Source organism: Prionailurus bengalensis, chromosome B4 (assembly GCF_016509475.1).
Source record: "Prionailurus bengalensis isolate Pbe53 chromosome B4, Fcat_Pben_1.1_paternal_pri, whole genome shotgun sequence".
Taxonomy (NCBI): domain Eukaryota; kingdom Metazoa; phylum Chordata; class Mammalia; order Carnivora; family Felidae; genus Prionailurus; species Prionailurus bengalensis.
In genome coordinates this window covers 24225647-24240729 of record NC_057358.1, presented here as the reverse complement: position 1 = coordinate 24240729, position 15083 = coordinate 24225647, and the positions used below count along the sequence as shown (strand labels likewise).

At 38.7% G+C, this 15083-nt stretch overlaps 1 protein-coding gene across 1 annotated transcript in view; it reads right to left on the bottom strand.

Moving 5' to 3' along the window:
- MYO3A (myosin IIIA) overlaps positions 1-15083 on the bottom strand; it is a 229856-nt gene that overhangs the window by 34882 nt on the left and 179891 nt on the right. Inside the window, exons 25-29 of the mRNA XM_043564326.1 lie at positions 13467-13578; positions 10963-11125; positions 9298-9421; positions 4639-5539; positions 2680-2824 (exon numbers count right to left, since the gene is read on the bottom strand). Coding sequence (XP_043420261.1) covers positions 2680-2824; positions 4639-5539; positions 9298-9421; positions 10963-11125; positions 13467-13578 — 1445 coding nt within the window. The remainder of the gene's footprint in view (positions 1-2679; positions 2825-4638; positions 5540-9297; positions 9422-10962; positions 11126-13466; positions 13579-15083) is intronic.

Here is a 15083-nt window from a genome sequence, read left to right as displayed (position 1 = left end):
CTCAAATAGGTATCTGTGTTCCCATGTTCACTGCAGCATTGTTCACAATAGCCAAGATATGAAAACAACCTAAATGTCCATCAACAGATGAATAAAGATGTCACACACACACACACACACACACACACACACACACACACAGCTCAGAGCTTCGTAGGAAGCTGCAACCCCTCCCCCACTCCTCCTTTCCCTTTAAGGACAGGGCTGAGCTGCTTACTCAGGGACACTGCCTGGTTTCCCTGGCTTCCCTGCACCACCAATATCTCACTGCCCCACATTTACCAGGGCTGCGGCACATATAACCAAGAGGGAAGCTGAAGTCCCCACCTTTCCCCTCTGCTTCCAACTGTCAGCAGGCCATGTGGGCCTGGGTCACAGGAGGCTGTCAAACTGATGGGCATCTGGGCTCTGACTTGTGAAGCTGCTTCTTAACATCAAGAGGTTCTGGGCCAGGGCCTGAGAGCAGTGGTGGTAGAAAGGGCAAGAGAGCCACTTTTTTTGTGTGTGGATAATTTATTGTCACATTAACTAACATATAGTGTACACAGTGTAGTCTTGGCTTCAGGAGTAGATTTCTATGATTCATCACTTACATAACAAAACCCAGTGCTCATCCCAACAAGTGCCCTCCTCAATGCCCATCACCCATTTCTCCCACCCCCCAACCCCTCACCTCCATCAACCCTCAGTTTGTTCTCTGTATCTAAGAGTCTATTATGGTATCAAAAATCTATAAAGAACTTACCAAACTTAACACCTGAAAAACAAATAATCCAGTGAAGAAACGGGTAGAAGACATGAACAGTCACTTCTCCAAAGAAGATATCCAGATGGCCAACCAACACATGAAAAAAGGTACAACATGACTCATCATCAGGGAAATACAAGTCAAAACCACAATGAGATACCACCTTACACTGGTCAGAGTGGCTAAAATTGACAACTCAGGAAACAACAGATGTCAGAGACAATGTAGAGAAAGTGGAATCCTCTTGCACTGTTGGTGGGAATACAAACTGGTACAGCCACTCTGGAAAACAGTGTGGAGGTTCCTCAAAAAGTTAAAACTAGAATTATCCTATGACCCAGCAATAGCACTACTAGGAATTTATCCAAGGGATACAGGAGTGCTGATTTGTAGGGACACATGCACCCCAATATTTATAGCAGTGCTATCAACAATAGCCAAGTTAAGGAAAGAGCCCAAATGTCTATCAACTGATGAATGGATAAAGAAGATGTGGTGTGTGTGTGTGTGTGTGTGTGTGTGTGTGTGTGTGTGTATGTATGTGTCTCTCTATATACAGAAACACATACATATATACATATAATGGAATATTATTTGGCAATGAAAAAGAATTAAATCTTGCCATTTGCAACAACACGGATGGAACCAGAGGGTATTATGCTAAGTGAAATAAGCCAGTCGAAAAAAGACAGATATCATGTTTTTACTCATATGTGGAATTCGAGAAACTTAACAGAAGACCATAGGGGAAGGGAAGAAAAAATACATTACAGAGAGGGAGGTAAACCATAATAGACTCTTAAATACAGAGAGCCATTTTTGTTTTCAAAGCTTCACTACAACTATAGACTTGAAAATAATGTGGCAGGACAACTGACTGGAACATGAACATATTTTCTCTTCCTCCCATATCAAATAGTCAGGCTCATCTTAGTAATTTCCTGCCTAAGGGGTTTTTGCAGAAGCTGCATGAGGTTAGCAGGATTTCTGGTCTTTGGCAACACCAAAGTCATTGCAGAGGTGATGCCAGGTGTCTTGGTAGGGATGGCGAGAGAGCAGGAGGCCTCCAAGAAAAGTCAGGGAAAATAAATATTCTCCCAGACAGATGTCAGCAGGGCCATCAGTGGCTGCTTCTGGGGGAGGTTATAAGGCTGCAGAATGGATGGCTACCTGAAGCATGTATGGGCCAGGTGAGACTCCCGACTTGACAGCTTCCAGGTACCTGCTGAGGGTATGGGAACAGCACAGCTCCTGACTTGAAGGGGTCATGATGCCAGCGAGGAGATGGGTGTCCCAACAGTAACCGTGTAGGCAAATAACTAGTGACCACAGGCTCAGGCTCTACCTGGTCCTTTGGTGGATGTATAAGACCGCAGGGTCTTTGCACAGCCCTGGAGAGGGGAAGGCCTGATAAATACTGAGTTTGAATCCCCTACCAGTTTAGCGAAATGGGGGGAGTCTGTGACACAGTTGATCAGAAGAAAAATATAATAATGCATTTGGGTTTGTCATATGAATGGAGATTTGAACCTCCCATAGTCTACTTAAGGTTGCAGATGTTGACAAAGGAATAGATATTTACTTTTTTGCTCCCTCTCATCAAACCTGCATTCTGCCCACTCCTCCAAACTCCATCTCTATTTCCTTCTGGTGTCATTTGAAAAGTTCTAGTTAAAGTGTATATGAAGGGGGGAAAAAAAAGAAAAAAGAAAAGAGGGGAGAATGAAGTCAGAGAAAGTAGAATGTGTGTGGAACATTCTGGAAAAGTTTTTATCTACACATGAGAAATGGAATGAAGAGAAGGTTCTCCCCCAAACAGTTAGAACATAGTTACCTCAAACCTGACATAGAATAAAGGTCAGAAACTAATAAACAAATAGAGTATCTGGCACTATGTTTCCCTTCAGGAAGTTCTAACTACTGATTTTTACCTGAGAGGCACTGCTGAGAAGAAACTCGTCTATTAATTGGCTTATGAGGATAGACACCCAGATAAAGAGGCTTCAGTTGCTGTGACAAAATCATTTCATTCAGTTTTTTCTGCAGAATGAAATATTCTTCAGATAACTTTGATATCTAAAAAGAAGGTCATGTGTCAGATTAAATCAAGGAAAAGAATTCAGAGGGCTGCACATGTACACCAGGATCTGGTAAATTCCTGATCGACTGTCCCCGGGACTCTCACGCACTTCTTCAGAACCTACCTTGAACCATGTCTGAAAACCCAAGGTCCGAAAAAGTCCTCACTTGACCAAGCCTCCCCCTTGGTGCAACTTGCTCATCTCACACTTTCCATTTACAAACTGCCAAACGTGTCATGCTACATGAGGCATTCTGTCCTGATCACTCCTCCCTGGGGTCTCTGAGATCTGGCTTCTGTCTGTACCATTCTGTAGCAATTGCCTTTCTGCTTTTAGCGCACAGAAGCCTTTGGTTGCCTTTGGTTGTGTTAACCCCCTCCTTTCCTTTCCGGTGTTCTTAGCCTCAAGTCAGGGCTCCTCTCCTCTGGCTCCTCTCTTTCCATCCAGCTCCTCTGCCTCTCTCTGGTCTGCATCCTGACCCTGTGGACATCGCTGTACTGCTGGGCTGTATGTGGAGCTCCTGCTTTTCCACCTCTAGCTTTGTCCCCCTGGAGTGCTGAATCTACTTCCACGGCATTATTATCCAGCTCTATGGAGATGATTTAGTAATTCTGCATCTCCTCAATGTCCCTGATCCGTAGCAGGTCAGGTTTCCAATCCCCAGTTTGGTCTTTAGAGTAAGCAAAGTATGCACCAAAGAAAGGAAGGACTGCATGCATATTAAACTCTCTATGTCCATGTGCTTAAAAAAAAAAAAAAAGAACAGGAAAGGGCTGGCAGATCTCTACTAAAAGCTACAAGTTGGAGATGTTTAGGCCACACCTATAACATGAAAGTGGTGCCCAAGAGTGGCTACTGTGCTTTTGCATGGACTCAGTCACTGTCAGAGACAAAGAGCAGAGTTTGGGGACCCAAAAGTATTAGGCAATCCCTCTTTGAACTAACCTGTAATGATATTTCTTCAATGATTGTATATACTATTGATTACCCTGGTGATGCATATTAACTTACAATATGCATTTGAGAGAGGTCATCTAGTTAAAATCCTTCACTTTACATAAGAGAAAAATAAAGGTGATTTTCTTAAGGTCACACATAAAGTGATTCTCTTAAGATCAAACACCTACAGAGAAGGCAAGACCTGGGATTGGCATTTCCAGCAGCAGCTCCCTGTGGTCTCTCCCTCCATAATACTAAGTAATCAGTGTTCCATGCACACCCATGAGAAGCGCTAAAGCCAACTGCCCCCTTCTAGAAACAGCCAAAACATGCCTACTCTTGGCACACGATATACTCCAAGAGGGAATTGTTCTTTGCGGTTTCTTATTGTCACGATGTAACACGTAGATTTCTACCTTCATTGCATGTATGCCTGAGTATGGCTACATGCCTAATTTTGACACCTCATTATGTCTTCTTAAAATCTGGGGCAGAAAAAGCATAGATTTTAGAGGATTTATAACACTTTTTTTCTGTTTCTTTTTCTTTTAAACTCTAGTGAAAGATCTCAGAGAAGGAAATCTGCATTGTCCAATGTCAACATTTTAGTAAGCTGCATAAACCAATGACTCGTCTCTTGACTACAGAAGGTTTCCATCGTATTTTATACTACTTCTAACAGCACATCGTCTTAAAAATTTATGGCTATTTGAATAGCAAAACCTTTGAGACATTCATTAACGAGGGTTGCAGCCTCATAAAAAGAGATGAAACAATTATTAATAATTATTAATTAATGGTACATTTACTTCAGTTACTGTGTAGTTCCCAGAGATTTCTACTAGTAAATAAATCTGTTTGTTTACATACCTGTTTTGAAAAGATTGCCAAATCACATGCTTCGTTCTCTAAAACTGCCTTTGAGTCTCTATCATTCTTTGTCCTGATATTACAGGATTCCTCATGTTTTGTGGGATAGGAGTACAAATCATGGGTATTTGTTGCTACTTCTGTTGGTTTTGAAACAACCTTTTGACTTTGAAAAGAAGACATCCTGTCCTTCTGTAATTGCTGCTTTCTCTTGTAGCCCCGGTATTTGCTCTGAATGAACACTGCTGCTCTATCTTCCTCCTGGGCGTGCATGCTGGCTTGGGCTGGCCTCTCTCTGACCGACCCAGGCGTCAAATGGCTTCTCTGATGGCTGCACACTGGTGCATTCTGGGGAACTACAGATGTCTTCTTTTCTTTTTCCTTGCTATCTCCATTTTGATGAACCGACCTTTGGCTAAGACTGGGTTCCAAACTTTTTGTTAAAGAAGGTTGCTTTGTCTCATTCTCCACCACCCAAAGTCCTGGGTAGCTTGGCCTTTCCGAGATGGCCTTCCTTTCTAGATATGCTACTTTTGATTCTTCAAAATTCCTTTCCTCTGCATACCTCTGGTAGTAATTCTGGAGCACAGTGTTCTCCTCCACTCTCCTTACCTTACTATTCTCTTCCAGGTCTTTCGCGTATTTCTTCTTAGGCTCTCCTTCTGTCCAAGGGTCCCCCACCAGATACACTTCCTGCTTAGCCTCTTCTCCATACGTGTTATTCATTTTTTTCTGAGTCTGATGTCCTCTGTTGTTACTTTCAACAGCAATCATGGCTTCCCCTTCAACTCTGAAAGTAGAAGTCTTCACTGCAGATGTACTTCCTTTATTATTTGGAGCTGGAATGACTGTTTCGTTAGCAGGGACCACATTTTCTGTCTGTTTCTTCACAAAAGATTCCCTGTGTAAAACATACTGCATCTGAATATATGATATTAAACTGGACCTTATTTACCTGTATAGTGTTGGGAGAACAGTAACAGGGGCAAAAAAAACGAAAAACAAACAAAAAAACCCAAAAAACAAAAACCAAAAAAACCTCCGAATAAAAACTTCTCAAGTCACGTTAATCAAATGTTTCCCACATGTTCTCTCTAGCAACAACTGTGGTAGCTGCTCTAATAATGACGAAACCAGTTTCAATTTAGAATGAGAACTATCCTAGCATATTTTCACTTAATGAGGCATCAAAACCCTAGGAATTTAATCACTTCAAAACATGTCTTTTTCTAAAGAAAGTACCTACGGTGAGGAGAGGTTGTGGAAAATATATCAAAATTTGAGACTAGTAAGCAGGGTATGTTCACTAGGCTAATGTGCTGTATTTAATAAGCTCCCTCGAGCTCTGGTGATCACAGTAAATATGTTACAAAATTAAAGGGAAGCAGTGTCCTTGCTACGGTTCATGATCATATAATATGTTGACCAAAATGTCACAGTTGTTACTTTACCAATATCCTCCCAAAATGATTTTCCTTAAAGATAACATTTTCTCTAGTTTTTTTTTTAAGCCACATAAGCTTCTTTTTCACTTTTTTTTTTCTTTTGGTGAGGACAAAACCCTCACAAGAGCAATATGGCCATGAAAAGTGTGTTACAGTACAGTGAAAAAGTCATGACCTGATACCCTGACATGCTACTTGGGGAGTTTTCAAAACTTTCCATTTTGGCTTAGGAAATCCACAGGAAATTTTTGGTCCTTTGCAATCTGTTCATACAGAAGGATTTGTCTTGGAGTCAAACTTGGAAAAAGTTACTGGAATTCAATTTATCTAATTCCACTGGCCACTTCCTAGGCCTATAACAGCATCTTCAGGTTTATACAGGAGGCATAATAGAATCTCTGTTATTTTGCCAGGGACCAGAGAAGGAGGCAGGATACCAAGAACCCATAATTTTAACGAATGGCTATGCTAGTATTTTGAATACCTTCATAACACCCCAGAGAATGTCTATACTAATCAAAGTATAATTAATGAGAAAAAGATAAGCAAACTACCACAGAGCTATAGTAATCAAAACAGAGTGGAATCTGCATAAAAACAAACTCACAGATCAATGGAACAGAATAGAGAGCCCAAAATAAACACACACATTTATGGCCAATTAATTCAGGACAGGAGAACCAAGAATATACAATGGAGGTGGAATAGTCTCTTCAATAAATGGTTTTGGGAAAATTAGACAGACACATGCAAAATATTTAAACCGGATTCCTATCTTACACTACATACAAAAATCAACTCAAAATGAATTTAAAGACTTGGATATAAGACCTGAAATCATAAAACTCTGAGGAGAAAATATAGGTGGCAAGCTCCTTGACTTTGGTTTGGCAATATTTTTGTTTTTGTTTTTTTGTTTTTTGGATTTGATACTGAAAGCAAAAGCAACAAAAGCAAAAATAAACTAGTGCGACTACGTAAAATGAAAAAGCTTCTGTACAGCAAAGGAAACCATCAATAAAATGAAAAGGCAACCTACGCAATGGGAGAAAATATTTGCAACTCACAGATGTGACAAAGGGTTAATATCCAAAAATATATGAAGAACTCATACTACTTAATAGCAAAACAATGAACAACCTGACTTAAAAATGGGCAGAGGATGTGAACAAGCATTTTTAAAGGAGATGAAAAAATGACTAACAGGTACATGAAAAGGGCCTCAACATTTGGAAATGCAAATCCAAACCATGATGAGGTATCACTTCACACCTGTTAGAATGGCTATCATCACAAAAGACAAGAGAAAACAAGCATTGGTGAAGATGTGAAGAAAAGAGAATCCTTATGTACTGAGAATGCTGTGTTGGTGGGAATGTAAATTGCTGCCAGTTTGGAAAATGATATGGAGGTTCCTCAAAAACTAAAAATAGCACTACCATATGATCCAGCAATCCTACTTCTGGTTGTACATCCCCCTCCCCCTGCCCCCCCAATCAAAAAACAAAGCAATGATCTCAAAGAGCTATCTGCACTTCAATGTTCATTGCAGTATCATTCGCAACAGTCAAGACACAGAAATAACCTAAGTGACCATTAAAGGATGAATGGATAAAGAAGATATGGTATACATATTCAATGGAGTATCATTCAGCCACAAGAGAGAAGAAATCCTGCCATTTGTGACAACATGGACGCAAGAAATCAGACCGAGGAAGACAAATACTGCATAGTATGACTTATGTGTGGAATCTGAAAAAGAAAAGAGAAAGTCAAACCCACACAAATGGACAGTTGTAGTTTTGAGGGGGAGGTAGAAGAAATAGGAGGGAGAGGCTGGAAAAAGGATACAGCCTTCCAGCCATTAGAGGAATAGGTAGGACTGAGGATCTCATATAAAACATGGGACTACACATGGTTTTGTATAACTGAATTTTGCTAAAGGAGTAGAATTTAAATGTTCTCACCAAAAAAGCACAAAAAGGAACTATGTAAGGTGATGGACGTGGTAAATGAATTAGATGGGGGAATCTTTCCACAATGCAGATGCATATCAGATCATCATGATGCACACTTCAAATATCTTGTAATTTTGTATGTTAATTACACATCAATAAAACTTAAATTTTTAAAAAGATGAGTAAGTTCTTGGGATCTAATATACAGCATGGTGAGTGTTAACAGTACTGTATTATAGACTCAAGAGTTGCTAAGACAGGTGTTCTTAAATGTTGTCACCACACACATACACACACAGAGTTGTAATTATTGAGGTGATAAGTGTGTTAACTAACTCCACTGTGGTAATTATTTCACAATATATATGTGTACCAAATCCTCATGTTGTACACCTGAAAGTGACAGAGTGTTATAGGTCAACTGAATCCCAATAGATTTAAAAAAAAAGACAAGGGTCCTGGGATTGGGGCTGGAATGATCTTCATTTCCCTGGAGACCACTCTTTCTTCTTTCGATCAATTCAAGCTTTACCACTGAGGCAAAATCTATATACTTTCTCTTCCCCTAATCCCTACCAAGATCTTCCATGCCCTACTGCACAATTTGCATATTTTTATAGTAGAGTTAACTTGTGTTATTAGAATCACATATTTATTGGTTATATTTCCTTCCCATGTTTCTATGGGCAATTTGAGGATCAGGATTTTGTCTCATCTATCTACATGTCTTCACAGCTTACCGTACAGCTTTATGTATAAATGCATTCAGGTGGATCTGCTAATAAGCACTTAGAAATATAGATATGGAGGCTCAAGAGAAGAAAGGGAAAAGTGTCATGCTTTGAAGATTGGATTCTGGCTTAGGAGTTACAGTATACTGATTATTAACACCAAGGGAATGAATGAGAAAGCTCAGAGATGATATTCAGATGTGGAGGAGGATTTAAATATGGGGACGGGAGGAGGAGTTAGCAAAGGATACTCAGAATTAGGAGCAGAAATGCAGAGTGCAATCCAGCAGAAGCCTAGGAAGAAAAAAAAACTATGGAAAGAAACTGTGGTCATCAGTGTGAAATGCCAGTGAACTCCCAAATAGGATAAAGAACACAAGAGTGGCCACTGGGTGTTCACTGACATTTAATGCACTGGTATTAGGAGCCTGATTAGGTACAAGAAAGACTGTGAACTTTATTTTGACTTTACAGATTTGAAAAATGTATAATGTCAAAATGGTATAAAAATGAACATCAATATACCTTTTATTTTCAAAGTTTTTCTTGTAGTCAAATTGCTGATCATGAGTCTGAATAGTTGTTACTGCTGTGTTTTTTGTGTTAACAATTTCTTTTCTTTGTTTCCTGACTAGATGTCCTCTTGCAGCTGAAACATACAAGGTCCAGAGTAGCATTAATCAGAATAAAGAAAAAGCCATTACTTAAGTGAATAGAAACAAATTTTTTTTGACAACCAATGTCAGGAAAATGAAATTAAAGAGCCCAAATAGGACAGGTCATTAAAAATATTGTTCATCAACAAGATTCTTCTATAGCAAGAAAATAATTAAAGTGCCTTTTGCATTAAGGACAGTACTGGGATGAAACTAAAATGAAAGAGATTAGCTAAGTTGTTGAAAAAGACCAACTGTATTCATTTGCTTAAATCTGCTAATAATTACGTCAGCTATTTACAGGAGAAAGCCCCTATTATTTAAGAATATGTTTTGGGCTTTTTGGCCAATTATCCTTGGAACCATATAGATTTCAGAATTCAGCTTTAAACTTTTTTATTTTATAAAGGTAATTCAGAGCAAATAACACATATCCTATAACATTCCCCATGTCAGGGCAGCATTCCATAATCAAAAATACAAATATTTCTCCAGAAAACCAATATTTTTACTAGGAGTGATGAAGGACTATAAATATTAGGTCATGCTTCACTGCCAGATGAGTTGTGAAAAACCGTTTCTTCAGTGTTTTATAAATTGTGAAACTGTGGATAAAGAATCTGATCCCAAATTTTAGGGATTTGCATTTTGATGCTGCAGGGAGAAGTTAAGGGCTTTAAAATCCCCGAAGAGATGAGCCCTTACGATTTGACAGACCCGAGACTGGAACAGGAATCTCTCAAATGTTAGTCAGCTATGCTGTCCACCATGCCAGTGCTCCTCAGAAGGCAGGCTGCAGATCATAGTGGATCATAAAATGGATTAGTGGGCCAAATCTAGCATCTAAAAATGAAGTGGAATAAGCCAGAACAGAAAATATCTGAGTGCATTGCATGTAGTATGTGTGCATATCAGGTTACACGGGAGAATATAGTTTTTACTATGGAAGTCCACTCAACACGTTGTGGAAGATGCTTTACTGAACCATACCAGGTTCTAAATTTAGTTTCTTATTGAAAAATGGAAAGTGAAATCTAAAGTTTATTGATACATTTTAATAAAAATGTGTAAAGTATTATTATAAATATTATTTCCCTACAGTTAATAGAAAGAAACGGATGCCCTTTAACATAATGAGATTTAATCAAGTGGTCAAACATTGTGGCAAGTGTAACCTTTGGAATAAAGTAGGAAAAGTGTTATTGTCCAATGGATTATAATAATATGATTCCTGAGATCTGTAACTAATTTAATCACTTGTATCTTGCACAAGAGGTCAATCGTATTTCATTGATGCTTGACAGAAAATTTAAAAATTAAATTATTTTATTTAGAACAAAACATTCAAATATTAAAAGTGTCAATCACTAAAGCAATCAGATTTAGATTTAGTATAGAGAAAGCATCAACGTAACCGAGTCTGGAATTGAATACAAAAGCTACATAAGAATGGGGGTTTGAATATAAGATTAGATGTCCATATCTGAACATAACATTAAGTTTTGCTACACGGTCAGACCATCTGAGTGATTACCTGACTGTATTATTATAGCACTCTCTTTTCTTTTCTCCTGTATTTTTTGGTACCTCCTTGAATCCAAGAATCCTCTGACACAGGCTTGAATCAAAATAAGCTTGTCAATGGCTTCCTTTCGCATTAAATTTAACTGTTCCACATGATAATATTTAAGGAACACCTTAAAAGAGTGAAAATAAAATACAGATAAAACTAGGGCACACCAATGCGAAATAGTCATATGCTATGAAGAACAGATTATATTCTAAATCTTTTTCAGATTTTGGAAATCACTATCTTCTGCTTGTTTGGCCTGGATTTTGCTACATTTTACATTTGTATTCTTGAAGAAAACCTCTCTTTGAGAACAAATATTGTTTAGCAATCATACTGTTATTTGCAGCCAGTTAACTAGGTTTTGTTGACTGGGCCAATAAGAATGGAGGATGGTCAGCTCTTGTATCAAAGTTTTAGCATCATATACTGTGAACAAAGCTAGATTTTTATGTTTTCAAAAAGACAACTGTATTTTTCAAATTAAAAAGTCTTACAAATCTAGCTGTAAGATAGAGGACACTTACAGCTATAGCAATTCACTCATCAAATGTTTATTGACACCTGCTGTATGTACTCATCTGCTGAGGATACAAAGGTAAATAAGGCAGGGCACCGTCCTTCAGGGCCTCTCATGTTGTCAGTGGAGGGACAGAGGCAGAGAGATGGCCCCAGACAGAACAACATTCCTGCTAGACTCAGTGGCCCCCACGGAGAAAGGAGGACTGACTTTCGATCATTCTAAAATCGAAATGGATTGAAGAAACGGAAGGGCCTGCAGGCCTGGAGTTATTCTCATTTAAGAGTTTTCAACCTCCGCCAGGAAACAGGAAGATGTTTTTTTTCTTTTCATGGATACATTTACTAATAAAAGTCACCTAAAAGAAAGTTTATTGAATCCACCAAGAAAGTCACTTAAATTCAAATTTAACAGCTGAGTCATAAGAACTGGTAACACTGAAGGTAGAACCCTCTTCGCAGCTCCATGGCTTGAAAGCTTGGCACCACAGGCAGGTTAGCATTACAGGGTTTGACGGAATTTAGTTTTAATTGCTATGGGACTCTGGACGCTAATTTATTTAATCCATTCTACTGTTGACAATTCATTTAAAATTCAGTCTGTTCAAAAAGGTCATCTTTTTTATTACTTTTTTTTTTGTGCAGCATTAGAAATGTTTCTGTATTGAATACTTTTATTCATCTTAATGAGTTGGAAAAGGTGAAGTGGAAAAATACAAACAGCTTTAAAATGCTACTGAAATACCATGTAGGACTGGAATTGTAAAAGGCCCTTTTTACGAGTTAAAACTCCATTTGAAGTTAGGCATGTGTTTCAGACCATAAATCGTGAGATTTCAGCCTGACAAAATTCATCTTTGTGATCATCTAAAAGAAAATGGTATAAGTAAGATACACATCTTTTTTAGTGCTCAGAATTTCACCTTGCTCACTACTGAAGTAAATATGGATTACTGAATATGTAAGACACTCGGTCTAAGATAAATATTTTTAAAAACCCCTTAAATTGTTAAGGAGCAGCTTCTTTTGTAAACATGAAAATTCTCTCCCATATCTTCCACCCCTAGACACGACTAATGTGGACGTTTGTTTCAGTCAATATGGCTGACAGTGGTTATTCTTGAAGGGTCAGTCTCTGAGGACTTTTCTTTAGATTGACTCTTTTCTCAATCCTCCCCCCAATGATATATTCAGTGTACCCCTAAGGCCTGGAACCCTCTTTATTTCCTTATCCCCATTTTGTAATGGGGATATCTGAGGCTATCTGAGGAGCCTAATGCATCCTTTCTCTAAGCCTATCTTACTTCCATACGCAAAATCTGTTATGATTTTTTTTCTTCATTCTCTAAGTGATTAAATAAGCTAAAATCTCTCTGGTCTCAAGTCTAATACATAAACACAGTGATAGCCAAACACTTACAGCAAGTCTACTAACAACGGTAAATATTTTGCTCCAGATAAATTTGAAGTTTACAACAGAAGCAGATTTGAGAATTAGGAAAAAAATATTAGGATCCTGTTCAGATCATTATGATTTTCTACAGAATATATTCTGTATATATTATATGATATTAATATATATTAACACATTCTGAATATTTATAGACTATATTTGTGGTGATAAAAAAGAGAATATATCTCAGTATGTTTTTAATACTACTACAAATGAAATGTACTCACTCTAAATTTCATCTTTTTTTTTGGATAAATCTTCAAGAGAAACTTTTCTTGAATTTCTTAAAAGAAACCTTTATGACAACAAAGTGTTTAATTCTGCTGAAGAAGAAAACCTTTATGAATTTGGCAACTTAATTCCCTAGTTTAAGCTAGAGCTTCTGTAACATAAAAAAGCCATAATATTTTCAAGCACGGGAAAATGTTATAATTCTCAGTAAATCCAACACATTTACAATTATTATTTGTCCTTGAAAATTACATGCAAACATTACTTTCGTTTTTCCAAGAGCCCAGTTATCCAGACCAGCTTTTTCCAAAATGGTGGCACAGGTGTCAGGGCTCACTGGGGGTTCTTCATTCCACTTGTAGCAGAGAACATGGTACCTTCGAGTGGGAGAAAGTGCTGGTTAGTATTTCATAAAGTTTCCATGCCTCAGTAGCCTGGTGGATACTTGACAGTTCTGTGCAGGGAAGAAAGAGATTCCCAGACTCAATGCACAGGACCCTTCTCAGAACCCTAAAGTAGACTGACACAAATCCAGACCAATTCGTTTGTATAGATTTGAGCATTGTTTTCTCAGTTTAGTGATTACTTTTCAACACTGATCACTGAAATCTCCCACAAAAACTCCATCACTAAAAAAGAAAAAAAAGTTAGTGGGGTATTTTAAGAGGAGCAGCATTTTTCTGGGTGCTAAAAGCAGAAGTGGCAAGAAACAGAGGGAAATATTTCATTTTTTCACCTTCACAAAAACATTGGAAGCTGATCTTAAAATTGGGTGAAGGAGGGGCACCTGGGTGGCTCAGTCGGTTGAGCGTCTGACTCTTGATTTCGACTCAGGTCATGATCTCGCGGTTTGTGTGATTGAGTCCCGAGTCGGGCTCTGCACTGACAGTGCAGAGCCTGCTTGGGATTCTGTCTCTCTCCCCACCTCTCTCTCAGCCCCTCCCCTACTCATTCTCACTCTCTCAAAATAAATAAACTAAAAAAAATTAAAAAAAATTGGATGAAGGAGTTTAATTCTCTGCAAATTTCCTACTACTGTGTACACACCATCGAGCACTGTCCTTTGAGGTACACTTTGCATCTCACTGGAGGTTTTCTCTATTGGTTTAATACATCAGTAATTGAGGGGAAGAAGTGGGTTAAGGGGTTAATGCAGGAGAGAACTGAAACAGGCCACCAGGTGAATTACAGAAAGAAAAACCAGTTGACCATGGTCAACAATCTTGTGCGATTTTCTAGGGTTTCCAACATGCCCTTATTTAATTTCTTGGTGCAGGATTAACCTGCTGATCCAGAGGAAACAAAGCATCAAGTTTTGGTAGGTTTTGAATTTCAAGACAGAGGTCATGTGTGTGGAAGAGTGAGGTGGCATGGTCAGGAGAGCTGAGTTCTGATCCTAGAGACTAATTACCCGTGTAAACATGGACACATCACGGAACCTCTGTAAATGTCAATTTCTTCATCTAAAAATGAGCCTGTAGATAAAACCTCTAAAAAGAACACATTCCAGCTCCACCAAGTTTCATCCTTGATAAACATGCAGATGAACTCTTTTCTGTTAGGCTCTTTGGAGAATCCTGGCCTAGAATGGTCTAGAAAGAAGTGATGGTCATAGCTTTTGTCATCTGTGCAAATAACCTCAGGGAGTGCCCGTTAACGTCCCCTCATCCTTTAGGCCTGCCAACTTGAGGACTAAACTTGCTTGTGGACACGTTGTGACTGAGGAGCTACTCTACCCTTCCAGCCTACCAACTATCTCCTGGTTTTACTTCTTTCCAGATCCAGCCAGGATCTTGTGGCTCATCATATGAGCAACCCTTCTTCTCATGCTCCCTCTCTTGGTCTTTTGTCGCACATGGTCTGCAAACATCCAAACCTGGAC